Source organism: Vipera berus, assembly GCF_964194415.1.
Source record: "Vipera berus genome assembly, chromosome: 7".
Lineage (NCBI taxonomy): Eukaryota > Metazoa > Chordata > Lepidosauria > Squamata > Viperidae > Vipera > Vipera berus.
The window spans coordinates 1,058,725-1,086,043 of NC_138209.1; the positions used below are offsets into that span (position 1 = coordinate 1,058,725).

Genomic DNA, 27,319 nt, shown 5'->3' on the forward strand with positions numbered 1-27,319 from the left:
AAGGCTCTCTTAATGGAGCAGAACAGAACAGAATTACAAGTAATAATAGGACAGGACAGAGTAGAGTAGAGTAGAGTAGAGTAGAGTAGAGTAGAGTAGAGTAGAGTAGAGTAGAGTAGAATAGAATAGAATAGAATAGAATAGAATAGAATAGAATAGAATAGAATAGAATAGAATAGAATAGAATAGAATAGAATAGAATAGAATAGAATAGAATAGAATAGAATAGAGAAGGGAAGGGAAGGGAAGGGAAGGGAAGAGAAGAGAAGAGAAGAGAAGAGAAGAGAAGAGAAGAGAAGAGAAGAGAAGAGAAGAGAAGAGAAGAGAAGAGAAGAGAAGAGAAGAGAAGAGAAGAGAAGAGAAGAGAAGAGAAGAGAAGAGAAGAGAAGAGAAGAGAAGAGAAAATATGGAACGGAACGGAACGGAACAGAACAGAATAGATTGAATGGAACAGAATGGAACGGAACGGAACAGAACAGAATAGAATAAGGATAGGATAGGATAGGATAGGATAGGATAGGATAGGATAGGATAGGACAGGACAGGACAGAACCATTCAGTGTTACAAAGGCACTTTAGAAAGTGACTTATGACCATTTTTCACACTTACGACCATTTCAGCATCCCTGGAATCAACATTCAGACACTTGGCAACCAACTCATTACTATGATGGTCGCTGTGTCCCAGGAGGGGGGGGGTGTCACGTGATCCCCTTTTGCAACCTTCTGACAAAGTCGAGGGGGAGCCAGACCCACTTAACAACCGTGTCCCTAACTTAATAATTGCAGGGACTCTTTTAACATCGGTGGCAAAGGCGGTCATAGAAGGAGGCAAAACTCACTTAACAGGTGTCTCGCTTAATAACAGACATGTGGGTCTCAGTCGTGGTCGTAAGTCGACCATAAACCCTGTTCCGAATATTGACCCCTGACCCCATTAGCTCTTTGGAGGCGAAACATTTGCCACAAGCCAAGACTGACAAACAGAGTTTGGCCCTTCTGCTAATGGGGGGGGGAGGGAGGGAGGGCCTTTGCTTGGCCAAACGGAGAGGTCTTCTAGTCCTCTGGAGGCTTGTCTCCAGTTCAGCCCTCGGAAGGAAAAACAAACACTTTGTCCTTCCACATAAGCACAAAATAACATTTTTGTGCTGGGTTATTTTCGGCTGTTGTGGAAACCCATCCTATTTATTTTTCTTTCAACAAACTCCGTCCAGAGAAATCCCCCAGGAACTTTTAATTTGGAGCAACATCAGCCTCAACCATCTTGCCTCCCACCGCCATCTTTCATTCCTGGAATTTGCTGCCGTTTCTCTACAGGGGGGTGGGATTTTGCACATGCCCAGAGACCATGCTTCCTTGTTCATTTCTTCACATGCCCGTTTTGGACTTAAATCATGGGGGGGGGGAAGGTCAAAATAGGAAGGAAAGAAAGAAAGAAAGAAAGAAAGAAAGAAAGAAAGAAAGAAAGAAAGAAAGAAAGAAAGAAAGAAAGAAAGAAAGAAAGAAAGAAAGAAAGAAAGAAAGAAAGAAAGAAGAGAGAAAGAAAAAGAAAAAGAGAAAGAGAAAGAAAGGAGAAAGAAAGAAAAAGACACAAAGAGAAAGAAAGAGACAGAAAAAAGAGACAGAAAAGAGAGAGAGAAAAGAAAAAAGAAAGAAAAAGAAAGAAAGAAGAGAAAGAGAAAGAAGAAAGAAAAACAAAAGAAAGAAGAAAAAAGAAAGAAAAAGAGAAAGAAAGGAAGAAAAAAGGAGAAAGAAAGAAAGAAAGAAAGAAAGAAAGAAAGAAAGAAAGAAAGAAGAGAAAGAAGAAAGAAGAAAGAAAGAAAAAGAGAAAGGAAGGAAGGAAGGAAGAAAGAAAGAAAGAAAGAAAGAAAGAAAGAAAGAAAGAAAGAAAGAAAGAAAGAAAGAAAGAAAGAAAGAAAGAAAGAAAGAAAGAAAGAAAGAAAGAAAGGAAGGAAGGAAGGAAGGATCCGGAGAATGACTTCACAGAGGCTTTGAACCCGAAGGGGTCCAAACCATGAACCTGGGGAGGGGGAGGCTGCCGGGAGACACACCCACCCACACACACCCCCGCCAGAGAGAGGGCTCTTCCTGCCAGCCCAGCCCAGCCCTCAGCCGCACAAAGGGGGCATTGAGGCAGGCCTGGAAATTGATGACCTGCCTCCAGCATCCCCTTTGCCACCTGGGGGCCTTGGCTCAGTGCCCCCCCGGAGCAGCCTGTCCCCCCCCAACGGAGGGCCTTCTTCGGCCCCAGGACCCCCTCCAAGCTAAACAAACAAACTCCTGGCAAACCCAGCCAGCAGCAGCCCCCACCCACCCCGGGCCTGGCCACAGACACACACACACACACACACACACACACACACACACACAAGCCTACCTGCAGTCCGTCATGAGCTCATCCAGCATCTGAGCCACCAGGGTGTCCAAGGTGCTGGCCGAGCGCTGGGCTTTGCGGGCCAGGTGGACCAGCTCCAAGTTGGCAGCCTGCACCGGGCAGAGAGCGAAAGGCCACACGGCGCTGAGGGAGGGGCCCGTCTCCGGCCCTGGCCGCCCTCCCGCCCGATGGTCCAGGGGGCAGCGGAAGGCACACACGGACACCTGGCGGCGCCTCGCGCTGCACCCTTCGGGAGCCCCCGGTGGGAACACGAGAGAGCCCTTGGGCCGTCAAAGGCGGGACAATTAACCACGACGCCCAGGAAAAACCAGGCTTGGCCTTGATCACCCTGGCACGGCCTCCATCTTGACTTTCCTGACCCGTTCTGTAGGCCTCCCTGTGCAAAACATTGGACTAGGCTGCAGAGAAGCCAGACGTGTGGAACGGCTTCCCTCCAGAAGTCGGGGGCGCTCCATGGTGGGAGGTTTTCAAGAAGAGACCGTCTGAAATGGCATAGGATCTCCTGCTTGAGCAGGGGGTTGGACTAGAAGACCTCCAGGGTCCCTTCCAGCTCTGCCCTTCCGCACTCCTGAGTCTCGGGACCGCTGCCGATCCCCCAGCTGAGCCTCAGAGGCTGTCACTCTTCCGTCCATAAACCCACATCAAGCCAGGTTGTCCCTCCGCGAGGATCCCGTCCCTTTGCTCCTTCGCTCACAAGGACGGGATCGGCTCGTTCTACTCACTGACCGAGACCGCCATCCTCTGAGACCGCAGAGAAAAGCAGAATCATCTCCCGGAAACAAACCGGGGTGGGGGTGGGGGGCTCCAAGGCTGGCCTTTCCATGCCCGAGGACTCACCAGCCGGTCTGCCGCCCTGGCGAGGAGATTCTGGGCATCCATCCGGTGGCTGCTGTCTTCCCAGTAGGAGGAGAGCACCACCACGGGCTTCACGTTGCCCCAGGGAAGGTAGTAATAGTGACAGCCTGGGGACGGAGAAGGCAGAGAGGCCTCCATCAGCCATCAGGCGGTCCTCGACTTACGACGCTTCCTTTAGTGACCGTTCAAAGTTACCACGGCGGACCTGAAAATAGCGACCTGGGACCCGTTTCAACACGGTTTCCCACAGTCCCGTGATCAAAATTCAGAGGCTGGGCCACGGACTCATCTCTATGACGGTTGCGGTCTCCCTTTTGTGACCTTCTGAGACGCGAAGTCAGAGGGGATGCCAGAATTCACGGAACAGCAGTTTGACTAACTTAACAACTGCAGGGGGTTCCCTTCAGAACTGTGGCGAGAAAGGTCGTAAAATGGGGGGGAAAACTCATTTAACGAATGTTTCAACTGAGCGACAGAAATCCTGGCCTCAGTTGAGGTCATAAGCCGAGGACTTGCCTGTTTTTATTTATTTAATATCTACACCAGGGGTAGGCAAGCTTGGTTCTTTTATGACTCGTGGACTTCAACTCCCAGAATTCCTGAGCCAGCATGGAGGAAACTTTGGCTCTTTTATGACTGGTGGACTTCAACTCCCAGAATTCCTGAGCCAGCATGGCTCGGCTTGGAAACCTCTCCCTTTCCCCTCAGCATGGCTGGCTCAGAAATTCTGGGCGTTGAAGTCCACGAGTCATAAAAGAGCCAAGGTTGCCTACCCCTGGTCTACACCATCAGTCGACAAACGATAATAGTCCAAGAATGTCCCCTCAGGAAATTAAATATAACATTTATCCTATGCTATGGTGACTCTATAGAGTCATATTGTGGTGCTTTTACAATGGCTTTACCCTAATTTAATATTTTATCTCATTTATACAGGTATGTAAAGTGTGTAGACTTTATCTCATAAAGTCCACACACTTTACTCATATGTGTAGGCTCACCCATCTTCAAGTTACCAAATATTAGACTACTAGGTGTTGCTCCGGGCACCTCCCAGCCCCACAATTCTACAAATCTGTGAACGGCACCAGGAGAGATCCACAGTTTTACGATTTTAGGAGGCTAAAAAGGAAAGGCCGCCATCAGCCAGAACTCCCATCCAGGAGCTGAAAGGTCAAAGGTCTCCAGTTCTGTTCAGGGGTCAGCCTGACTCGGGCGCCCAGCTCCTTCCTCACCATCAAAGACCGCCCGGCTGAACTGGGTGGTGGACGCCAGCGGCAGGCAGGTGTTGTCAAACTTGTTTCCGTAGTTGCCGATGCTGACCTCAAACTGGACAGCATCACCCACGCCTTGCAGCAAGGTGGCCGAATAGAAGGCGGCGAAAAGACTGTACTTCCGCCGACGCAGGTATTTCTGGAAAAGACAGGGAATGAGAGAGAGAGAGAGAGAGAGAGAGAGAGAGAGAGAGAGAGAGGGAGAGAGAGGGAGAGAGAGGGAGAGAGAGAGAGAGAGGGAGAGGGAGAGAGAGAGAGAGGGAGAGAGAGATATAGATAATAATAATAATAGAAAGACAGACAGACAGACAATGATAGATAATGATAGATAGATAGATAGAACATAGATAGTAGATAGAAGATAGATAATGGTAATGATAGTTAGAAGATAGAAGATAGACAATGATAAATAATGATAGATAGATAGATAGATAGATAGATAGATAGATAGATAGATAGATAGATAGATAGATAGATAGATAGATAGATAGATAGATAGATAGATAGATAGATAGATAGATAGATAGATAGATAGATAGGCAGGCAGGCAGGCAGGCAGGCAGGCAGGCAGGCAGGCAGGCAGGCAGGCAGGCAGGCAGGCAGGCAGACAGACAGACAGACAGACAGACAGACATGCTGGCCTGGGAATTCTGGGACTTTGAGTCCACAAGTCTTAAAGTGGCCAGGTTTGGAGATCCCTGCCCTAGATGATCCCCTTGAGGTCTCTCTAAGGACATTCCTCCCTTTCAGTGAAAAGATGAAAACGTCTGTGGCTTCTTAACGACTCTCTGCAAGGAAGCAAATGACCGGCTGTCTGCAAGGCGTACAAATCCCTCCATTCCACAGCATCCAGTCAGAGCTGAAGAAGCTTCTGGGATGGGAAGTGAAACCTCTTCCAAGAAAACCCAGAAAGTCCGTTTGACTCTTGAAAAAGCACCTTGGGGACAACCCTGACCTGGAGGACTGAGAACCTCCGTAGACAAGATGGCTTCAAAGCTTTACCTCCACCCTCAGGATGTCATCAGCAGGGATGTCTCCCAACTTCTGCTCCACATGGTCTACCAGCTTGGTCTCCAGTTCCACCAGCAGTCTGCCACGATAAGCCACACCTTCTCCCTTGGGATAGAAGAAGGAGCCTATGAGAAGGTCCCCCTTCACAAACCAACTCTTTGGCCATCTGGATGAAGCCAACTGCTTCTCGGGCGCCTCAGAAGAGTTGTCTCACCTTGCCAGTGTTGAGTTCTTCATAAGGGTCAGGAAATCCAGTGAACTCCCTCGGGCTGCCATAGAGGTTGATGTAACAGGGCCCAAAGGTGGGCAGGAAGCCAAGACCATCATCCACTGCGGGAAGAGACCCATGAAGGCGGAACTAGGGAAACCATTGTCTACCTGAAATAACCCCTTTTAAAGTCCACCCAAATATTCTTCTACTGAAACAAGATGGGGTTTTTTTTTAATCTTTTGGGCTGAAAATGGTAGAACGGAGAAGAAATCCTTCAGGGGTTTTTCCAAGCCATGACATTCAACTAGGGCAGGGGTAGGCAACCTTGGCCCCTTCACGACTGGTGGACTTCAACTCCCAGAATTCCTGAGCCAGCATGGGGGAACTATGGCGCCCTCATGACTCGTGGACTTCAACTCCCAGAATTCCTGAGCCAGCATGGCTCAGCTTGGAAACCTCTCCCTTTCCCCTCAGCATGGCTGGCTCAGGAATTCTGGGAGTTGAAGTCCACCAGTCATAAAAGAGCCAAGGTTGCCTACCCCTGAACTAGGGCGACAATGAACATGCTCGCAGTCTCTTCTCAGTTATGATGTCACATCTATACAACGGTCGCAGCCTTCTGGATTTCTAGCAATCAAAGCAAGGTGTCCACCTCCAGGGCTGCAGAAGGCCACCAGTGGGAACACTCAATTACTCTCATGATCTGCAGATACCTTCAACAAAATCACATCAATCTGCAGTCAATCACCCAGGTTTAGAATTTGGGGGAGGGGCCTGCTATATTTGCACAAAGACCCATCCTGCTCCATAAGTGTTCCTCAACCTTGGCAAGTGGAAGGTGGGTGGACTTCAACTCCCAGAATCCCCCAGCCAGCAAAGTCCACCCATCTTCCACTTGCCAAGGTTGAGAAACACTTATGGAGCAGGATGGGTCTTTGTGCAAATATAGATTGCAAGGTGGACGGGGGAATTCTGGGAGCTGAAGTCCACCCATCTTCCACTTGCCAAGGTTGAGGAACACTGAGTAAGCAAGAGAGACTGCATGGTGGATGGGGGAATTCTGGGAGTTGAAGTCCACCCCACCCCCATCTTCCAGTTGCCAAAGCTGAGAAGCATTGAGCTGGAGGGATGGTAGGGGGAAAGGACGCCCACCCCGCCCTCCGGAAACATTAACCCTACATCTCTCCTCTTTCAGAGAGTTAGACATGCACAGTCGCATCACCTGAGGATTTAAACCGGGATTACGGATCAAAGCCAGTTGGGTAATCCTCACCCCAACTCCCATGCCTTTCCCAACGGCGGCCACGTGCGTCATGCATTCAAGAGCTGGAATTTGATTTTAAATTCGTTTTAAATTCGTTTTAAACACTCGGGAGGGGGAGGGGGAGGGAAAGAGAGAGTCATGCTAAGGACATACTGTCGGTCGCTTGGAAGAGTTTCGTAGCGGCGGGAAACTCATCTGAAGCACAAAGAAAGAGGGGGGGAGTGTAAAAGTGAGGTCCTTTTGGGTGGGGCACCATCTGCTAAAGAAGAGGGCAGCTAGGACCACCTGAGAGATACGGGGAAAAAATGAAGAGGTGGCTTTCTTAAATTACAGAGTACAGAAGGAGAGAGCTGGAAGGGACCCTGGAGGTCTTCTAGTCCAACCCCCTGCTCAAGCAGGAGTCCCTCTCCCATTACAGACAAGAGGCTGTCCAGTCTCTTCTTGAAGGCTGCCACATCAAGTTTCCATCCGTTGCTTCTTATCTTGCTTTCTGGTATCTTTAGAGAATAGGTTGACCCCCCCCTCTTCTTTGGGGCAGCCCCTCAAATATTGGAAGATGCTACCACGTCACCCCAGTCCTTCTCTTTGTCAGACGAGACCAAGGGTAGGCAACCTCGGCTCTTTTATGACTCCTGGACTTCAACTCCCAGAATTCCTGAGCCAGCTTGAGGAACTGCGGCCTCTTTATGACGTGGACTTCAACTCCCAGAATTCCTGAGCCAGCATAGCTGGCTCAGGAATTCTGGGAGTTGAAGTCCACGAGTCATAAAAGAGCTGAGGTTGCCTACCCCTGGACTAGATGTACAGAATTCCTGCAGTCGTTCTTCCTGGGTTTTAGTCTCTCGTCCCCTGATCATCTTGGCTGCTCTTCTCTGCACTCTTTTTTGTCCTACTCCTTGGGAAGGACCTGGCCCAGCCAAAGTCAGCACCCAAACTGTAGAGGGCGTGACTCTGAATTAGTATAACAGTTGGAAGGGACCTTTAGGTCATCTAGTCCAACCCCCTGCCCAAGCAGGAGTCCCTACACCGTTTCTGACAGGTGCCAGTCCAGTCTCTTCTTGAAAGCCTCCAGTGATGAAGCACCAACAACATCCGAAGGCAAGCTAGAATAGAATAGAATAGAATAGAATAGAATAGAATAGAATAGAATAGAATAGAATAGAATAGAATAGAATAGAATAGAATAGAATAGAATAGAATTTGGAATAGAATAGAATAGAATAGAATAGAATAGAATAGAATAGAATAGAATAGAATAGAATAGAATAGAATAGAATAGAATAGAATAGAATAGAATAGAATAGAATAATAATAATAGAATAGAATAGGGAATAGAATAGAATAGAATAGAACAGAACAGAACACAACAGAATAGAACAGAACAGAACAGAATAGAATAGAAGCAATAGGGAAGAGAAGAGAAGAGAAGAGAAGAGAAGAGAAGAGAAGAGAAGAGAAGAGAAGAGAAGAGAAGAGAAGAGAAGAGAAGAGAAGAGAAGAGAAGAGAAGAGAAGAGAAGAGAAGAGAAGAGAAGAGAAGAGAAGAGAAGCTGGAAGGGACCTTGGAGGTCTTCTAGTCCAGCCCCCTGCTTAAGCAGGAGAACCTACACCATCTCAGATATGTGACTGTCCAGTCTCTTCTTAAAAACCTCCAGGGATGGAGCAGCCACGATTTCTGGAGGCCAGCTGTCCCACTGGTTAGTCAATGCCTGGATGGGGAGGAACAGGCTTCGGCTCAACCCTGACAAGACTGAGTGGCTGTGCGTTCCGGCATCTCGGGAAACTCAGATCATTCCATCTCTTACTATGGGGGGTGAGTCATTACCCCCCGTAGATAGGGCCCGCAACTTGGGAGTCCTCCTAGACTCACAGCTTTCTTTAGAAGATCATATAGTAACTGTGACTAGGGGGGCCTTCGCCCAGGTTCGCCTGGTGCGCCAGTTGCGGCCCTATCTAGGCCGGGATGCCTTGCGTACGGTCACTCATGCGCTCGTGACCTCTCGGTTAGACTACTGCAACGCTCTCTACATGGGGCTGCCCTTGAGGACCACTCGGAGGCTCCAACTGGTGCAGAATGCAGCCGCGAGAGTCGTATTGGGAGTCTCCCGATACTCCCATGTTACACCTTTGCTCCGTGAGCTGCATTGGCTCCCAGTTGTCTTCCGGGTGAGATTCAAGGTGCTGGTAATGACCTTTAAAGCACTACATGGCATGGGTCCGGAGTACCTTAGGGAGCACCTGCGGCCGGCATCAACTTCCCTCCGCCCAGTGCGCTCCCACAGAGAGGGCCTCCTCAGGGTGCCACCGGTCAGAGAATGTCGACTGGTGATCCCCAGGGGGAGGGCGTTCTCTGTGGGTGCGCCTGACCTGTGGAACCGTTTACCGGTTGAGCTCCGAATGGCTCCCAACCTCTGCTCCTTCCGACGTGATCTAAAGACCTATTTGTTTGAACAAGCCGGCCTGGTCTGATGGGTTTGGGTTTTTATTATTGTTTTTAATGTATTGTAATTTATTGTATTGCATAGGGCATTATGTTTAATCTTTTCTTAATTTTTGTATCTTTGTATTTTAGTATTTATTGCCCTGTTCACCGCCCTGAGTCCTTCGGGAGAAGGGCGGTATACAAATTAAATTAAATAAATAAAAATAAATGCCATGAACAGGGCAGGAAGAGTCTTGCCTTGGTCTTGCTGTGGTCTTCATGGATGGCTCACCAGCCCTGAAGCAGACTAGAGAGCCCATCAGCCACACCCCCTGACCTCCGGGGAGCCTGAGGTTGGCTCACTCAGGCAAGAGGAGACCCCATCTGCCCCCCTGCCAAGTCAGCCCAGGGATCGGGGCAGGCTGGACCCGCTCACCTTCCAGTTCTCCTCCTGGAGTGGAGATTTTGGACATGCAGAGGTAGCTGGTGCCAATGATGTCGTTGTGGGTGACGCGGTCCCTGCAAAACAAAACCTCGACGTTGATTGACAAGCATTCGATCCAGTTGCCCGCTAGGAATAATATTTTTCCACTAGGGTCAAAGTTTTCAGCACAATTGACAGATCTCCAGGGGGGAAACTGTTCTAGCTTGGGAAATCCGAAACCGCAGCGAAATTCCAGGAAGGAAGCTTTCTCTGTCCCATTGCTGCCATCTAGTGTTCATTCAGATTTTTTCAGCTTAGATTGGTACCCTTGCTGGTGTACAAGAAAAGCAACCCCCAACTTGCTGTTTGGAGGACAGATGGCCTGCCTCGGGAAAGGTTTGGAGAAAGCATTCAGGCTTGTTCAATAAACCATGGTTTTCAAATACGGCATGAAGCAACGATGCAACTGTGGGGTCCTTGGCACTCTCTCGGCTTAGATGTTTTCTTGCAGACGTTTCATTACCCAGCTAGGTAACATCCGCAGTGCTACTGGAAGGGACTGGGGGTTTGTGGAGAGGAGGAGGAGGAGGAGGAGGAGGAGGAGGAGGAGGAGGAGGAGGAGGGGGAGGAGGAGGAGGAGGAGGAGGAGGAGGAGGAGGAGGAGGAGGAGGAGGAAGAAGACTGTGGGGTCCTTGGTGCTCTCTGAGCTGGGTGGTTTTCTTGCAGACGTTTCATTACCCAGCTAGGCAACATCGGTGCTAGAACAGAATATGGGGGGGAGGAGGAGCAACAGGAGGAGGAGGACTGTGGGGTCCTTGATGCTCTCTGAGTTTGTATGTTTTCTTGTAGACACTTCATAACCCAACTAGGTAACATCACCCATGCTAGAAGGGAAGGGGGCTTTACTCCAGCTGGGCAGAGTCCCCGTGGCTTTCAGAGGTTCAAAAAACGGAGCAGGACTGAACTCAGCCCTCAGCTCAAAGAAAGCCCACCCGCCCCCTTTTCCCCGTCCCCAAACTTACAAACCGGGGGATCAAGTTAAAAATGACAGACCCAGGCAGGTCAGGACGTTTGCTGAATCCTGGCTCCTTACTCACCAGTCCATGACGCGGATCCTCATCTTCTCACACATGGAGGGGAACTGCAGGGAAGGGCACGGGGGGGGTGTCAGAGAGGGCCTTCGGGGAGGGGGCGCCGCTCAAAGGGCGGGGGGTCCGATCGCTCACCATGGCGGGCAGCGTGACGGTCTGGTTCCACTGCGGATTGGCGTTCTTCTCCACAATCCGACTGCAGAGCTGCTCGGAGGAAAGAAAGAGGCCCTGAGCAGAGCCCCCCCTCCTCCTCCTTGGGGGCGCCCCCCTCCCCCTCCCCACCTCGGGTGGGGGCTTCCACAGGGGAAGAACACTACGGGGAGTCCTCGATTTACAACATTTCTGTAGCTAAGCGAGACCGTGGTTAAGTGAGCTTTGCCCCATTTGATGACCTCTCTTGCCACGGTTCTTAAGCGAAGCGCTGCAGTCGTTCACTTAGTAACATGGTTGTTAAGTGAATCCGGCTTCCCCATTGACTTTGCTGGTCAGAAGGTCACAAAAGGGGATCCGGGAGCCTCATCATCTTAGTTGACCTTTTGTGCCCTTTTTCCCAAAGTCTCAACATCTTTTTTTGTAACACGGGGCCCAAAACGGGATGCCGTATTCCCGGCGGGGCCTTACTAAGGCTTTACAAAGTGGCCCTGGCGCTTCGCGTGATCTCGATTCTACGCCCGCAAGGATCGCCTTAGCGTTTTTGGCTGCTGCCATTCGTGAGACTGGGGGGGAGGGGGAGGCCGCCCAATCCCAACCACACCCATGGCGTGTAGCCCACGTACCGTTTTCCCCGCAAAGGTCACCTCCACAAAGGGATCCACCAGGTTCTTCTTGTTGCTCTCAAAGCCGAAGATCTGCTTGACGCTGTCCATCACGGCATCGTCCACTGGAAGCAGAAGATCGCAAGGTTGGGAGGGGCCTGGCAGCAAGGACTGGGGGATGGGGCCAGGGGAGGGAGGGAGAGAGGGAGGGAGGGAGGAAGGGAGAGAGGGAGGGAGGGAGAAAGGAAGTGAGAGAGGGAAGGAGAAAGGAAGTGAGAGAGGGAGAGAGGGAGGGAGAGAGAGAGGGAGAGAGGGAGGGAGGGAGGAAGGAAGGGAGGAAGAAAGGGAGGGAGGGAGGGAGGGAGAGAGGGAGGGAGAGAGGGAGGGAGGGAGAGAGGGAGGGAGGGAGGGAGGAAGGAAGGAAGGAAGTGAGAGAGGGAGGGAGGGAGGGAGGAAGGAAGGAAGGAAGGAAGGAAGGAAGGAAGGAAGGAAGGAAGGAAGGAAGGAAGGAAGGAAGGAAGGAAGATCGCCCCCCTCTCCCACTCACTCTGGGGCAGGTCTTCTGCGCGATAGACCCTGAGGGAGAAATGGGCGCCCCTCAGAGCCACGCCGGGCAGCCTCAGGATGTTGCCCTCGATGTCTTCTTTGTCCTCTGCAGCTTCCTTCTTCTCCATCTGTCAAGAGAGCAAGTGAAGCCGCTGCCTGCCTTTTACGCCTTGGGACTGGGGTACCTGAAGGGCCACGACCCCCTCTCTCCAGGTGTGCCTTTCCATCTCCTCAGAGACACCTGGGACCCTCCTGCCTCCCTCTCTGGAGTCCCTCTCGGCTTGGTCCCCTCCTCCCAGCCCTGGTAGTTCCCCCAAGAAGAGGAGGGGGGGAGGAGGGGGGAGGGAGAGAAGAAGGAGGAAGGGGAGGAAGAGGGGGAGGGGGAGGGGGAGGAAGGGAGAGGGAAGAGAGGAGGGGGAGGAGGAAGGGAGACAAGGAGTAGGAGGGAGAGGAAGAGGAGGAGGGGGAGGAGTGGAGAAAGAGGAGGGGAGGAAGAGGAGGAGGGAAAGGAGGGGGAGGGGAGGAAGAGGAAGAGGAGGGGGAGAGGGAGGAGGAGGACTACGGGGTCCCTGGTGCTCTCTGAGCTGGCTCGTTTCCTTGCAGACGTTTCATGGCCCAACCGGGTGACCTCGCGAAGGGCTAGAAACATGCGCCTGACAGATCCCTGGGCGATCGGCACAATAGGCATCTTTGGAGGGGGGGTCCCCCTTTTGCAACTCTGGCCGCCTTCGCTGCCAATACTCACGGGGGCTTCATCCCCGGGGCCGAGCACATACAAGCTGACTTTCAGGTAGCCTCTGGCACCGACGGAGAAGTCCTCCGGGTCGGAGAGCAGCAGCCACTTCCGGAGGAAGCAATGCTCTGGGGGGGGGAGAAGAAGGAGACCTCAGTCACGTTGACCCCCCAACAACTGCCCCACCTGATCGGAGCGAGGCTGGTCTGATAAAATGAGGGGATCCCTCCCTGGGGTTTTCGTTCCAGTAGCTGCCGCCGACTCTAGGGGGCGCTGCTCCTCTCCCTTTCAGGGCCAGCCAGCCAGCCTACTTCCCAGGTCACGTGACCGCGGGGCGCTCTTGCCTGCCCTCCCGCTGAAGTGGTACCTGTCCATCTACTCGCCCGGCAGGAGCCGAGGCCAGGAAGGGAGCTCGCCCGTCGCATGGCGGTGGGTCTCAAACCCGGCCTGTTCGCTTTCCAGTTGACAAGCTCAGCGTCTTAACCCCTGAGCCGCCACAAGGCCCCTGGTGCGCGCACACACACCCCACCCCCACCCCCACCCCCACCCGCACACACACACCCCACACACACCCAAAATAAGCTTTAGGCCCCAAAGGTTCAGGAAAGGCAGAGCACCCAGCCCATACATTGTTCAGCTAGTCCCCAACTTACAACCACAATGGCACCCAAAATTTCTGTCGCTAAACGAGACATTTGTTCAATGAGCTTTGCCCCCTTTTATGACCTTTCTTGCCCCAGTTGTTAAGTGGATCCCTGCGGTCATTAAGCAAATCTAGCTTCCCCCATTGACTTTGTCAGTAGGTCACAAAAGGGGATCACACACCCTGGGACACAGCGACCGTTGTAAATGTGAGTCAGTCACCAAGCCTCCGAATTTTGACCACAGGGAGGCTACAACGGTCATCCATGTGAAAACCGGGTCGTAAGTCCATTTTTTTCAGGGCCGTTGTAACTTTGAACGGTCACTAAATGAACCGTCGTAAGTCGAGAACTACCTCTTAATGGTTTGGGCGTCAGAACCCGGACTTGAACTCGCAACCAGTGCAGTGGCACCCCCATGACATTTTGCTGAATGGGCTGCACTGGTTGCGAGTTCAGGTCTGTAACTTTCTGTGTATTCTACTGCTGTGGGGGGAAAAAAGTCAAGTCACTTCCCCTCCCCCCCCTTTTTTTCTTTTCTTCTTCGTTCTGCACTTTTTTTCTCTTTGACTTTCTCGATTTCTTTGTTCCTCTTTCTATTTTATCTTATCAGGAAACTTAAGAAGGATGATCCAGCCCTCCGGCGGAAGAGCAAGCCGCATTTGCCATTTGTCTGAAATAGTATATAGGGTTTCCTGCCTGAGCAGGGGTTGGACTAGATGACCTCCAAGGTCCCTTCCAACTTCTTATTATCACCATCACCACCATCATCATCATCATCATCATCATCATCATCATCATCATCATTATTATTATTATTATTATTATTATTATTATTATTATTATTAAACTTCCACTCACTGGGTTCAGCATAAATTGTTCCTACGTCCACCTGAAAGACATAAGCACCAGGACCCTCAGGCTGGACCCCATTGCTCCCCAGAAGCCCCCCCTTGTCCTCACCACCCACCCAGGGCCCCTCCTCGTCAATGATCCAACACTGGAGGTTTTCAAGAAGAGGCTGGACAGCCGTTTGTCTGAAATGGTATAGTTCTTCCTGCCTGAGCAGGGGGTTGGACTAGATGACCTCCGGGGTCCCTTCCAACTCTGTCATTCTGCCACGGTTCTGCAGACGAGGGGGGGGGATTCGTTGCTTTTTCCTGTGACGGTGGGGGACAGCACACCACCAGGAAAGAGAGACAGGGACAACTCCCGGCCAGGTTGTCTCCGTAATTATTTGGAGGAACGAAAGAGCCGGTTAGGAAAGATCTGACTTACCCGGAATTCTCCAATGACGGAATCCGTCCGGAGAGAACGAGAGTCAACAACCTGGAAAGGACACACACACACACACACAAAAAGCTTCCACTGAAACAACGTGGCCTAAGATGCCAGCTGAACTTCTGCCATCCCATGCCCGAGGGTCTCTCCACGCGAGGCAAGTTTAGCGTTTGGACCGAGACCCCAACCCTCCATGCCTGCGCCGAGACCTGGCAAGCTTCTCATGAACTTTCAGCAGGCTGAGCGGAGACATCCCGAGATGTCGGGGCAAAATGGCGGGTGTCCCTGGAGGGTCCGTGAGCTCCCAAGATGGGAGGGGATTTGGCAATACTCAAAGGGAGCCAGCTGGCCCTTATGCAGACGGTACCAGGTGAGAAAGTGGGAGGGGGCGAGTTCTAGTCCCACCTTAGCAATGAAAGATGGCTGGGCGGCTTTAAGCCAATGACCATGAGACGGTCAGTTCTAGTCCCGCCATAGACACGAAAGCCGGCTCGGCAGCTTTGAGCCAATGACCAGGAGACAGTGAGTTCTAGTTCTACCTTAGGCATGAAATCCAACTGGGCAGCTTTGGGCCAATCACCAGGAGTCGGTGAGTTCTAGTCCCACCTTAGGCACGAAAGCTGGCTGGATGACTCTGGGCCAATCACCAGGAGACGGTGAGTTCTAGTTCTACCTTAGGCATGAAAACCGTCTGGATGACTCTGGGCCAATTACCAGGAGATGGTCAGTTCTAGTCGCACCTTAGGCACGAAAACCGTCTGGATGACTCTGGGCCAATCACCAGGAGACGGTGAGTTCTAGTTCTACCTTAGGCACGAAAGCTGGCTGGATGACTCTGGGCCAATCACCAGGAGACGGTGAGTTCTAGTTCTACCTTAGGCACGAAAGCTGGCTGGATGACTCTGGGCCAATCACCAGGAGATGGTGAGTTCTAGTTCTACCTTAGGCATGAAAACCGTCTGGATGACTCTGGGCCAATTACCAGGAGATGGTCAGTTCTAGTCGCACCTTAGGCACGAAAACCGTCTGGATGACTCTGGGCCAATCACCAGGAGTCGGTGAGTTCTAGTCCCACCTTAGGCACGAAAGCTGGCTGGATGACTCTGGGCCAATCACCAGGAGACGGTGAGTTCTAGTTCTACCTTAGGCATGAAAACCGTCTGGATGACTCTGGGCCAATTACCAGGAGATGGTCAGTTCTAGTCGCACCTTAGGCACGAAAACCGTCTGGATGACTCTGGGCCATTCACCAGGAGACGGTGAGTTCTAGTTCTACCTTAGGCACGAAAACCGTCTGGATGACTCTGGGCCAATCACCAGGAGACGGTGAGTTCTAGTTCTACCTTAGGCACGAAAGCTGGCTGGATGACTCTGGGCCAATCACCAGGAGACGGTGAGTTCTAGTTCTACCTTAGGCACGAAAACCGTCTGGATGACTCTGGGCCAATCACCAGGAGACGGTGAGTTCTAGTTCTACCTTAGGCATGAAAGCCAGCTGGGTAACTCTGGCCCAATCACCAGGAAAGGGTGAGTTCTAGTCCCGCCTTAGGCATGAAAGCTGGATGGATGGCTTTGGGCCATTCCTCAGGAGACGGCGAGTTCTAGTTCTGCCTTAGGCATGAAAGCCGGCTGTCTCAGCCCCACCCGCCTCACAGGGTTGCTGTTGTGAGAAAACAGAAGGAGGAAACTGTGTTGGCTCTATTTGCCGCCTTGTTTCGTGAAAATAGAAAAGGTGGGACGCAAATAAATAAATGGTAAATGAAACAGGGGGAAAAAGAGGTGAATTCTCACAGATGTGGAAGGCGCCTCCCCCAAGGAATGAAGGTTGCAATGGCCTCAAACCACGTCGGTCCCGTGGGATCTGTGCATCTCGTGGGAACCCATCCTACGTCCCATGACACCTCCGCCGCGTAAGCCAAGGGGGAGAACCTCCTGCCCACTTACTGTGATGAATATGGGCTGATCGAAAAGGTCCACGGGGGATTCAAAGACGTTGAAGAAGAAGCTCTGCGGGAGACAGACGGAGGAGGGGGGGCTCAGCAGCCCCCCAAGGGAAGAAGCGCAGAAAAAGGGGTCCTCAGCCCCCCCCCCAAGTCACCCAAGCCCCCCTCTTTTTTCACCTCATCAAAAAAGGGTCCGTTTCCTTTCCGGATCCTGGTTCTCTTGGTCTGCCCCACGGCCGTGACCTTCACCACGGACTTGAGGTTGACCCCGGAGAGTTGCCTCCCTTCAATGACGCGCACCCGGATCTGGGAAGGAGAAGAAAGAGGAGAGGACACCAAGGTCTCATGAGCAGAGAAATGGCGCCCGCCCACCCCCACCTCAAAGCAGAAAGGGAAGGGAGGACGGAGAAGGTCCAAAGGCTGAGAAGAGCCACCAAGAGTGGAACCGAAAGCCTCGGAGCTCCCCTTCGTTCTGCACCTGGGCTCCAAGCTGGACCTCTGCCTCTTTCTCTGACCAAGAATCTGCAGCATTTATCACATTTATCGGATCCAACAGTAGAAAATATCTGCAGCTCAGGGCTGGACTGGTTGCAGACATTTCATGACCCAACTAGGGAACATCATCAGTGCTAGAAGGGAGCGGTGTGTGTGGAGGGGAGGAGGAGGAGGAGGAGGAGGAGGAGGAGGAGGAGGAGGAGGAGGAGGAGGAGGAAAAAGACCGTGGGGTCCTTGGTGCTCTCTGAGCTGGGTGGTTTCCTTGCAGACATTTCATGACCCAACTAGGGAACATCATCAGTGTTAGAAAGGAGTGTGAGAGGAGGAGGAGGAGGACTGTGGGGTCCTTGGGGCTCTCTGAGCTGGGTTTTTTTCTTGCAGACGTTTCATGACCCAACTAGGTAACAGCATCAGTGCCAGAGAGGAAGGGAGTTTTCTCCTTGTTTATATACAGCAACTTGCCCTGCCTTGTGTTGCTCCAGCTGCAGCATCCGCTTTGGTAGTTCCTCGATGACAGCCTTGTTTTCTCCCTGATTGTCTGGATCGAAGAACCACCAAAAGGGAAACCTAGACCGTCCCCTAGCTGGTTGCACATCTGGATGGCGGCCTGTCCTTCTCACCCTCCAACCCAAAGTCTCTAGCCATGTGTTCAGGGCTCCCAGCCAGGCTGGACCACTGGAGCCTCAAGCACGGGCAGATGTTCTCCACCAGCAGCGAGAGGCTAACCCAGGCTCCTCGCTCGAAGCCCTTTTGCCTCCTGAAACCCTCTTTAGATGAAGGGCAGAACCCGCCCACAGCTGCACGAAGGGCAGGACCTCCCAAGGCCTGCGTGAAGGTTGTCCCAAGGTGGGCTTGAGGTTGCTCACCTGGAAATCCTGGGGCTTGTTGGAGAGCAGCTTCCGGGAAGCGCTCCTCCTTCTCCTACTCGCGGGAAGAACGTGAGACGGGGGCCTTCTGGGCAAGGGAGGCTGGTCAGGAGCCGAGGGTCTGGCGGAGGGTTCGGCTTCCTCCTCGGTGCCCAGCTGCTCTTCGCTGTCGTCTTCTCCCCCCGTGTCTGCAGGAGAGAGAAGCTTCAGGACAGCTCGCCCTCCAAGCCAAGGCGAGAGGAGACGACGTGACTTCTCGTGGGATTAGATTTCTAAGAACGGCCAGGAATATGGTGACAAACCTCAGAGACTAAAAAAGGCCGGAAAAACCACTCAGATGGGAAAAAGAAATATTGCGTATCAAACGCATTTAGGGTTTAATTTTAGGATATTGGATCTCCCTGAGCAGGAAAGATGAAAAGTTCTCTCCAAGGTCCCTTCCGGATCTTCTGTCGTTATTCTGTTGTTATTCTGATATTCTGTTATTCTGTTATTCTGATACTCCGATATTCCGTTATTCTGATATTCTGATTTTCTGTTATTCTGATATTCTGATATTCTGATATTCTGTAATTCTGATTTTCTGTTATTCTGATATTCTGTTATTTTGTTATTCTGATTTTTTGTTATTCTGATATTCTGATATTCTGATATTCTGTTATTCTGATATTCTGATATTCTGTAATTCTGATTTTCTGTTATTCTGATATTCTGATATTCTGTTATTTTGTTATTCTGATTTTTTGTTATTCTGATTTTCTGTTATTCTGATTTTCTGTTATTTTGTTATTCTGATATTCTATTATTCTGATATTCTGTAATTCTGATTTTCTGTTATTCTGATATTCTGATATTCTGTTATTTTGTTATTCTGATTTTTTGTTATTCTGATATTCTGTTATTCTGATTTTCTGTTATTTTGTTATTCTGATATTCTGTTATTCTGAATTTCTGTCCTTCTGATATTCTATTATTCTGATATTCTATTATTCTGATATTCTATTATTCTGTTTTTCTGTTATTCTGATATTCTATTATTCTGATATGCTGATATTCCAATATTCTGACATTCTGATATTCTGGCATTCTGGTATTCTGATTAATGAAAACGCATCCATCACTGGAGGTTAGCCATGATGGAACCTTAGCTTGAATTCACTTCGGACTTTGCTTCAGTTACCCAGCTTGTTTGCCCAGTTCAGACCTCCAAAAGATAAGCAAGGTCAGGGACACCGCTGCGCATTGCCAGCTAGCTCAGAGGAAAGCAGGGACAAAATACAATCAACTTGTCCATGACACGGACACAGAGGATCCCTTCACATGTCCACTGCTTCGCTCCTGGTCTGCACCGGCCTTCGGGGTGGGACAGGTTACAAAGCGTAAAGCAAGGAAGAACATCCAGACTCAAAAGGCAAAAATGCTTTATTCTGGTCACCACAATATAAAAAAAGAGGTCGAGACTCTAGAAAGAGTGCAGAGAAAAGCAACAAAGATGATTAGGGTGCGAAAGGCTAAAACATATAAGGAACGGTTGCTGGAGTTGGATATGGCTAGTCTAGAGAAAAGAAGGAGTAGGGGTGACATGGTAGCAGTTTTCCATTATTATTGTTGTTGTTATTATTATTATTATTATTATTAGTATTATTATTATTAGTAGTAGTAGTATTATTATTATTATTAGAAGAAGAAGAAGAAGAAGAAGAAGAAGAAGAAGAAGAAGAAGAAGAAGAAGAAGAAGAAGAAGAAGAAGAAGAAGAAGAAGAAGAAGAATTAGTTGTTGGAAGGGACCTTGGAGGTCATCTAGTCCAACCCCCTGCACAGGCAGGAAACCCTATACCATTTCAGACAAATGGCTGTCCAGTCTCTTCTTATGAGGGGCTGCCACAAAAGAGGAGGGGGTCAACCTATTGTCCAAAGCCCCCGAAAGCAGGACAAGAAGCAATCCGGAATTAAGGAACAATTTCCTGACCGTGAGAACAATTAACCAGTGGAACAACTTGCCACCAGAAATTGTGGGTGCTCCAACACTGGACGTTTTTAAGAAGAGACTGGACAGCCATTTGTCTGAAATGGTATAAGTCTCCTGCCTGAGCAGAGGGTTGGACTAGAAGACCTCCAAGGTCCCTTCTGTACTCTGTTGGGCAGGTCTGCCCTGGGACAGAGTTGGTTCACCTCCTTACCTGTCACCGTGTCCAGCTCAGGGAGAGTCGGATTTGGCTCCGGAGGGGCCGGAGGAGGGATGAAAGGAGCTGCCCCAGGCGGTGGAGTGTAGGAGACTTGGAGAATCAGATACCCCTGCAAGATTGGATGAAGGACATCAACCCAAAAGGCTCGGATGCTCCCTCCAAAGCTGGCTTCGCTGCAGATGCTTGGACAACCTGGTGCGGCTAACCCCAGACACCACTCCCATCTGGTGAGGGTTATTATTATTGATGCTCTGCACCGCACCGATCAGGAAAGCCGTTGTAATCACAACTTCCCATCTTTTCAAATTAGTTAACCACTTAACAGCCCATATCTGATCTTCACTTGAAAGCCAAAAGCATCCGCCATCCCCATTCCTCCTTAAAACAGCGGCCAGGGAGAAGGTGGAGGGGGTCTAACATCCGCCATTAAAATGGAACAGGGGGCAACCTAGGAGCGGTCACAATTATGGAGTGTAACATGATATAAGAGGTCCTTTGACCCAGGCAGTGAATATAAATTAAAACCAATGCTTGCTCGATGCTTCTCGATGCTCTCTAGAACAGCATTCCTCAACCTTGGCAGCTTGAAGATGGGTGGACTTCAACTCCCAGAATTCCCCAGCTTGCTCCACCGTCAGCAAAGGGTGCTTTTTTCCTTCCCACCGCGGGCCAGGAGAGCTCCCCCCCACTTCAGCCCCCAAAGTGGACTTACCCCGGTGTTTTGCCTCTTGGCATCCAGCAGAGGAGCGTTGAAGCTGGCAGCCAGACTGGGGGAGGCCAAGACGTCCCGGAGGGGCACGTGGGCTTCACCCAGGAACCTGTCAAGAGACGGAGTTGCTGCGTGTGAGTTGGGCAGCTATACATAAACGTGTCGTCTTGCTTACTCTGGCCACGTGCCGTGGGGCGGTTCCCTTGGAAGAGTTAGCGATAAAAGGAAATAAAAGGCTGCTAAAGAACACGGTGGCTGGACGCCCTCAAAGCTGGCACCAGCCAGAGCAGAGAACAACTCCAGGAAGCAGGGCCTGAGCAGGGGGTTGGACTAGATGACCTCCAAGGTCCCTTCCAACTTTATTATTATTATTATTATTATTATTATTATTATTATTATAAGGTCGGAAGAGGTGGAGAGACCCCCTGGCCTAGAGAATCGCCAAGAATCAGACAAAACTGAATGGATAACATCATCACCATCATCATCCATTTGTCAAATGAATAAAAGTAGAGCGCCACGACGCAAAAAAAGATGTTGAGACTTTGGGGAAAGGGCAGAGAAGAGCAACTCAGACGATTTCAAGGCCTGGAGACTTAAAATATGCGAAGAACGGTTGCAGGAATTGGGTACGGCTAGTCTAGAGAAAAGAAGGACTGGGTGGGGGGGGAACGATAGCGGTATTGCAGTGTTGGAGGGGCTGCCCCAAAGAAGAGGGGGGGGTGGTCCACCTCTTCTCCAAAGCACCTGAAGGCAGGAGAAGAAGCGACAGACAGAAACTAATCAAGGAGAGAAGCAACCTGGAACTAAGGAGAAACTTCCTAACGGTGAGGACGAGAAGTTGCGGGCGTTTCACTGCTGGAGGTTTTTAAGAAGAGACTGGACAACTATTCGTCTGAAATGGTCTAGGGGTCTCCTGCTTGTGCAAGGGGTTGGACTAGAAGACCTCCAAGGTCCCTTCCAGCTCTACTGTGATTGATTAGTTGAAAAGCAATCGCCCCATCAGGAGGACCACAGCATCTCAGCAGGGTTCAGCTAAGCCTTCCCTCCAAAGATCAGTGTTTATAATTTAGAAGTAACTGTTTACATTTGGAGCAATATTCTTTTCCTCTAAACACAAACACTGCCCAGCAGCACACAATTGTTTTCCTGTCACACAGCCTATCACGAGCAGTGTTGTTTTTTGTTTTTGTTTTTGCAAAGAGGGGTGAGACCTACCACCGTCTCACCCCCCAGAATTATTTCACAGGCTTCCCAATAGAGCAGAGGATTGTAAAGCTACGCTGACAGCATCTTCCAGGATTATTTATTTAGCATCTGGCATCTACAGAAGTCCTGCAATGGAATGGAGAGGAGAGGAGAGGAGAGGAGAGGAGAGGAGAGGAGAGGACAGGACAGGACAGGACAGGACAGGACAGGACAGGACAGATAATTTATTTTATGTATTTTATTTAATTTCTATACCGCCCTTTTCCCGAAGGACTCAGAATAGAATAGACTAAGAATAGAACAGAACAAAACAGAACAGATGATAAGAACAGAACAGAACAGAACAGAACAGAACAGAATAGAATAGAATAGAACAACATGGAATTGAATGGAATGGAATAGAACAGAACAGAATACAATAGAATAGGACAGGACAGGATAGAATATAGAAGAACAGAACAGAACAGAACAGAACAGAACAGAACAGAAAATGAATTAATGAATAGAATAGGATGGGATGGGATGGAACCGACTACTTTATTTTGCCAAGTGTGATTAGACACACAAGGAATTTGTCTCCGGTGCAGATCACTGATATACAAATCTCAGGTAGTCCTCGATTTACGACTACAATTAAGCCCAAAATTTCTGTTAAGGGAGACCTTTGCCAGGCGAGTGACCAAGCACCTGAGCCTCGATCCTGTGTCCCTGGCGATGCTGCACTGGACATAAATGTGAAAACGGTCATAGGTCCCTTTTTCCAGTGACGCTGCAACTTTGAACGGTCGCTACATGATCTGCGGTGAGTGGAGGACTTACCTGCATATATATTTTACGCCACCCCTCTCTGCTTTCAGCCTGAACCTCCAATAGGGGAGGAAGCCAGGAAGCAGGAAAAAAACATATATTTTTTTTTCCCAAATCTCAAATCTCAACCTATCAGCTGAATGCCATAAATAGCCCTTTCGCGAAGGGCAACTAACCTGGACAGGAAAGGTGACATTTTTCCAAGACGGAGACCGACAAGCCATTATTCAGGCTGGCTTTTAGAAAGGAAGGGGAATAAACAGTCCTGCAGGACAGCTCGTCAGCTCAGCTCAGGTCCCACCCAGCCCGGCCGTCGTCGGTGCCCAGGATCCCTTCTGGCTGGGAGACTTGCAAAATTCTCCGGTCCTCCCGGGGTCACTTCCCCTCCCATTTCCCGGCATTGTTCAGCAGAGACGGCTGTTTCTCTCCCTCAAGCCCTCTTCCTGTTCTCCATTCTGGAGGGAGCAGCCTCGTTCCAGGATCTTCCAAGGAGGCTCACCCATGCCAGGCTCCAGAGAGCAGGAGAAGGGGACCCCCCCACACACACACGGTCCCATCCAGCCAGGGGATGCGCCGTTTCCTTTGGGAAGGGACCTGTCACAGGGGTAAGGTCCAGTCTGACGCTGGACCTTTTGGCACCTGGCTAGCTTTTGCAGGGGAAACGTAGCTTGGGGTCGAAAGGAGGGGCCCTTGGGGCTTTCTTGCAGGCATCTCATGACCCAACTAGGTTACACCATCAGTGCTGGAAGGGAGGGGGGTTTGTGAGGGGGGTGGGAGGACAGGGGAAGGAAGAAGACTCCGATGTCCTTGGTGCTCTCTGAGCCTGGCTGTTTTTGTGCAGATGTTTTAATAATAATAATTAGTGTATAGACATTTGAGTCCTTTGTGACTGACCCTGTGTTTACTTGCTGCATAACTTGTGTGGTGCCTGGCTTCCCCTATTTTCTTAGATTGCCGGGGACAGTGATGTTCTGTATCAATTGACTCACTATCCCCATTATTTAGTTTAAATGTTCCTCCAAAAAAGCTGTGATTTTATTGCCAAGTAACTCAGTCCCTTTCTTGGATGGATGCAGACCATCTCTTTTATACATTTTTTCATTGGACCAGCTACAGACATCGTGACTAATATAACCAAAGCCTTCTCCTTTACACCACTCCTTTAGCCACATATTGAATTCTGCTATACGCTGGCCTTTTCCATTTTGCTCCTTATACACTGGTAAAACCTCTGAAAAAGTAAGCCTACAGCCTATTCTGCTAAGTTCCTGCCCCAAGCTCTGGAAATCATTCTGCACAGAGGGTACATCTTTTTGGGACAGATCGTTAGTGCCAAGATGTACAATAGCCTCCACATCACAGTCTTTGCTGGCATTCTTGATTATTTTAGAAATACGCTTCTTGTCCCTACTGGCAGTAGCACCTGGAAGACACCTGACCTCTTTCGAAACCTCTGTGTCCTTTCCTAAATTTACATCCCTTATAATTGAATCACCAACCAGAAGGTGGCTTCTCTTTTTGGATGCCTTTCTGTTCTTGCATGACTGGTGTGTAATACCCGATTCACACTTCTCCCTGTCGAAAACAAGTTTTTCATCTTGGACCACGATCCCCTGCTTATTTGAGTTGTTATCACAGATACCTTTACCTGTCTCCTTAATGTCCCTATTAATTTCAGAAAGGGCACTGTATCTGTTGTGCAGGGACACAGCGAAAGCTTTGGGTTTATGGTTCACAGATCTCACCCTGCCAGATCCCACGGTTGTCCACACTGCCCTTCTCCTGCAGGATCTTTGCCAGCTATTTTTAAGCCCCCATCGAGGCAGCTGTCGGTGGGTTCTCCCCACGCCCAGACTTAGAATTTGCCAGCGAGAGGGGTGTGTGTGTTATTCTTACCCTGGGGTGGGTTTCTCCCAAAAGGGGCTGGGCTGATCCGCCGGCACCCTGGCTTGCAGAATCACCTGATCACATTTTGCGACCTTAGGACAAGCCAAGTCCATAGTGGTTGGCAGGCTGAACAGAGGCTGCAACGGCCTTGAAATACATCGTCCTAAGCAGGTCAGGCGGCTACTAGCGAGAGGAGCGCACTCTGCACATGCTCAAGAGGTGGTATTTTTCAAAGTAAGAAGCAGACCGACCAACACGCCTTGGGTCAAAGTGAAAACAAGCTAATAAACTCTGCAAAGCACAGGGGGGAAAAAACCTGTAAGAGAGGCTTTGTTCACATCTTGGTGTTCGCCACATTGACTTTTTTTGTAACACCACACACACATACAGTGCAGGACTCTCAGCCTGGCCCCTCCCATCTTGTTCCTCCTCAGACTCAGCCGTGTGAGCATGAGGGATTGGAAGAAGACGATCCACAGCTGGCTCTGTTCAGGGACGCTAGGAGCAGGAGGCAATCTAGCAGAGCAGAACAGAGGAAAGCAATGAGGCAACTCGGGAGAAGGCAATGAGAAGCCACGCCTTGGGACTGCTGATAAAAGGGGAAGGTGGGGGAGGTGCTGGTTGCTGAAGGCAACCATTAGAAGAACTTCTGCTAGAGTCCAGGTCTGTTATTCTTGTTTAACTCTTGTTTGAACTTTTCATTTAACTTTTGTTTGAACTCTTTGTAAATAGATTTGGTTGGGTTTTTCCCAGCCTGCTGACTATAAAAAGGGGTTGTCCCTGACATTCAAACAGGGCCGGTCTTAGGCTGGAACAGAACAGCACCCACAACGTCTGTCACTGGAGATTTTTAAGAAGAGACTAAGTGGTATAGGATGGTTCTCCTGCTTGAGCAGGGGGCTGGACTAGAAGACCTCCAAGGTCCCTTCCAGCGCTATTCTATTCTATTCTATTCTATTCTATTCTATTCTATTCTATTCTATTCTATTCTATTATTATTTTTCTATTCTATTCTAGTCTTCTATTTGCACACGCACGCATGCACGCACACACACACACACAGACATTCCTGGGAGCCCCACCTGTTTCGGCCCATGGTCTCATGATCCTTGACCACCACGTGCAGCTCCACATTCTGGTCCAATGGAAGTCCTTTCAGGTCCCACTCGAAGCCCTAAGAGACGGCGGGAGAAACGTCAGAAGGAGCTTCAGGAGAGAAATTGAATTTCTGTTCCAAAGTAGGATGTTGACCCATAGATCGATTGATTGAATGATTGATTAAAGGACTGATTGATTGAGCCTAGGCTGAACCAAAAGGATTCAATCCACCCCATAAGACCTGGTCAATCCTCAATAGGGTTAGGACTCAGCATGGAAAAGAAGGACCAGGGATGACCTGATAACAGCGTTCCAATATCTGAGGGGCTGCCCCAAAGAAGAGGGGGTCAAGCTGTTCTCCAAAGCCCCCGAAGGCAGGACAAGAAGCAACGGATGGAAAGGAATCAAGGAGAGAAGCGACCTGGAACTAAGGAGAAACTTCCTAACAGTGAGGACAATTAACCAGTGGAACAACCTGCCACCAGAAGTTGTGGCTGCTCCCTCACTGGAGGCTTTTAAGAAGAGACAGGACAGTCACTTGTCTGAGATGGCCGAGGGTCTTCTGCTTGAGCAGGGGGTGGGACTAGAAGACCTCCGAGGTCCCTTCCAACTCTTGTTTTCCTGTTATTCTGGCAGGTGCGTTGGTCTGCTCCGTAAACGGGGAAAGCTCTTGTAGTTGTGGTGACCCAAAGCAAACAGTGCGACACGTTGTGTCACAGGGCCCTCTGATCACAAATCAGGGGAAAAACCCTGCCCCCAGAAGCTTTCTGTATGCAACTCCATCAAGTATTGACTGTACAAATAGTCAAATAGAGTGAATAGTTTCACGTTTGCTCATTGAGAATGTAATTGTGGGGGGGGGGGGCTTTTTAACATTTTTGCCAGGTGCTAAATAAAATAAGGACGAAATTTGATTTGTTCCAGCAGACGACTCCAGCTGTTTGGCCGCTGAGGCCCCTTTGGGTTGATTTTTTTTTAGCATTCCTCATTCAGCAAACTCTCCACCAGGACTGAATCCAAGGGCTGAGCTTTCCAGAAGAAGCCTGCTCTTCCCACCACCGGCAGAGTCAGGGACCCAGTTGCTGCTTCCTTTCCAGGGGTCTCCACAGTTCAAAAGGTCAAGGTGGTCTTTTGCCCTCACCTTGACTTTCTGGATCAGACACGAGGACCCAGAGGTGCTTTTTCCAAAAGGCCACGGGAGTTTCTTTCTTTTTCTT

General features: G+C 50.0%; 1 protein-coding gene across 5 annotated transcripts in view; it reads right to left on the reverse strand.

Annotated features, from left to right (window-relative positions):
* DYSF (dysferlin) overlaps positions 1-27,319 on the reverse strand; it is a gene marked incomplete at its 5' end in the record, with an annotated part of 133,750 nt that overhangs the window by 89,332 nt on the left and 17,099 nt on the right. For 3 of the 5 annotated variants that reach the window (XM_081332852.1, XM_081332851.1, XM_081332855.1), the window contains 20 exons: positions 2,378-2,484; positions 3,233-3,357; positions 4,486-4,663; positions 5,527-5,640; positions 5,750-5,865; positions 7,164-7,205; positions 9,868-9,950; positions 10,953-10,996; positions 11,082-11,150; positions 11,723-11,826; positions 12,249-12,375; positions 12,993-13,108; positions 14,483-14,513; positions 14,900-14,950; positions 16,847-16,909; positions 17,023-17,151; positions 18,207-18,394; positions 20,387-20,501; positions 21,105-21,210; positions 26,087-26,178. In XM_081332852.1, coding sequence (XP_081188978.1) covers positions 2,378-2,484; positions 3,233-3,357; positions 4,486-4,663; positions 5,527-5,640; positions 5,750-5,865; positions 7,164-7,205; positions 9,868-9,950; positions 10,953-10,996; positions 11,082-11,150; positions 11,723-11,826; positions 12,249-12,375; positions 12,993-13,108; positions 14,483-14,513; positions 14,900-14,950; positions 16,847-16,909; positions 17,023-17,151; positions 18,207-18,394; positions 20,387-20,501; positions 21,105-21,210; positions 26,087-26,178 — 2,000 coding nt within the window. Of the gene's footprint in view, positions 1-2,377; positions 2,485-3,232; positions 3,358-4,485; positions 4,664-5,526; positions 5,641-5,749; positions 5,866-7,163; positions 7,206-9,867; positions 9,951-10,952; positions 10,997-11,081; positions 11,151-11,722; positions 11,827-12,248; positions 12,376-12,992; positions 13,109-14,482; positions 14,514-14,899; positions 14,951-16,846; positions 16,910-17,022; positions 17,152-18,206; positions 18,395-20,386; positions 20,502-21,104; positions 21,211-26,086; positions 26,179-27,319 lie in introns of those variants that run through there. The other 2 variants (XM_081332853.1, XM_081332854.1) reach the window with 2 other exon arrangements.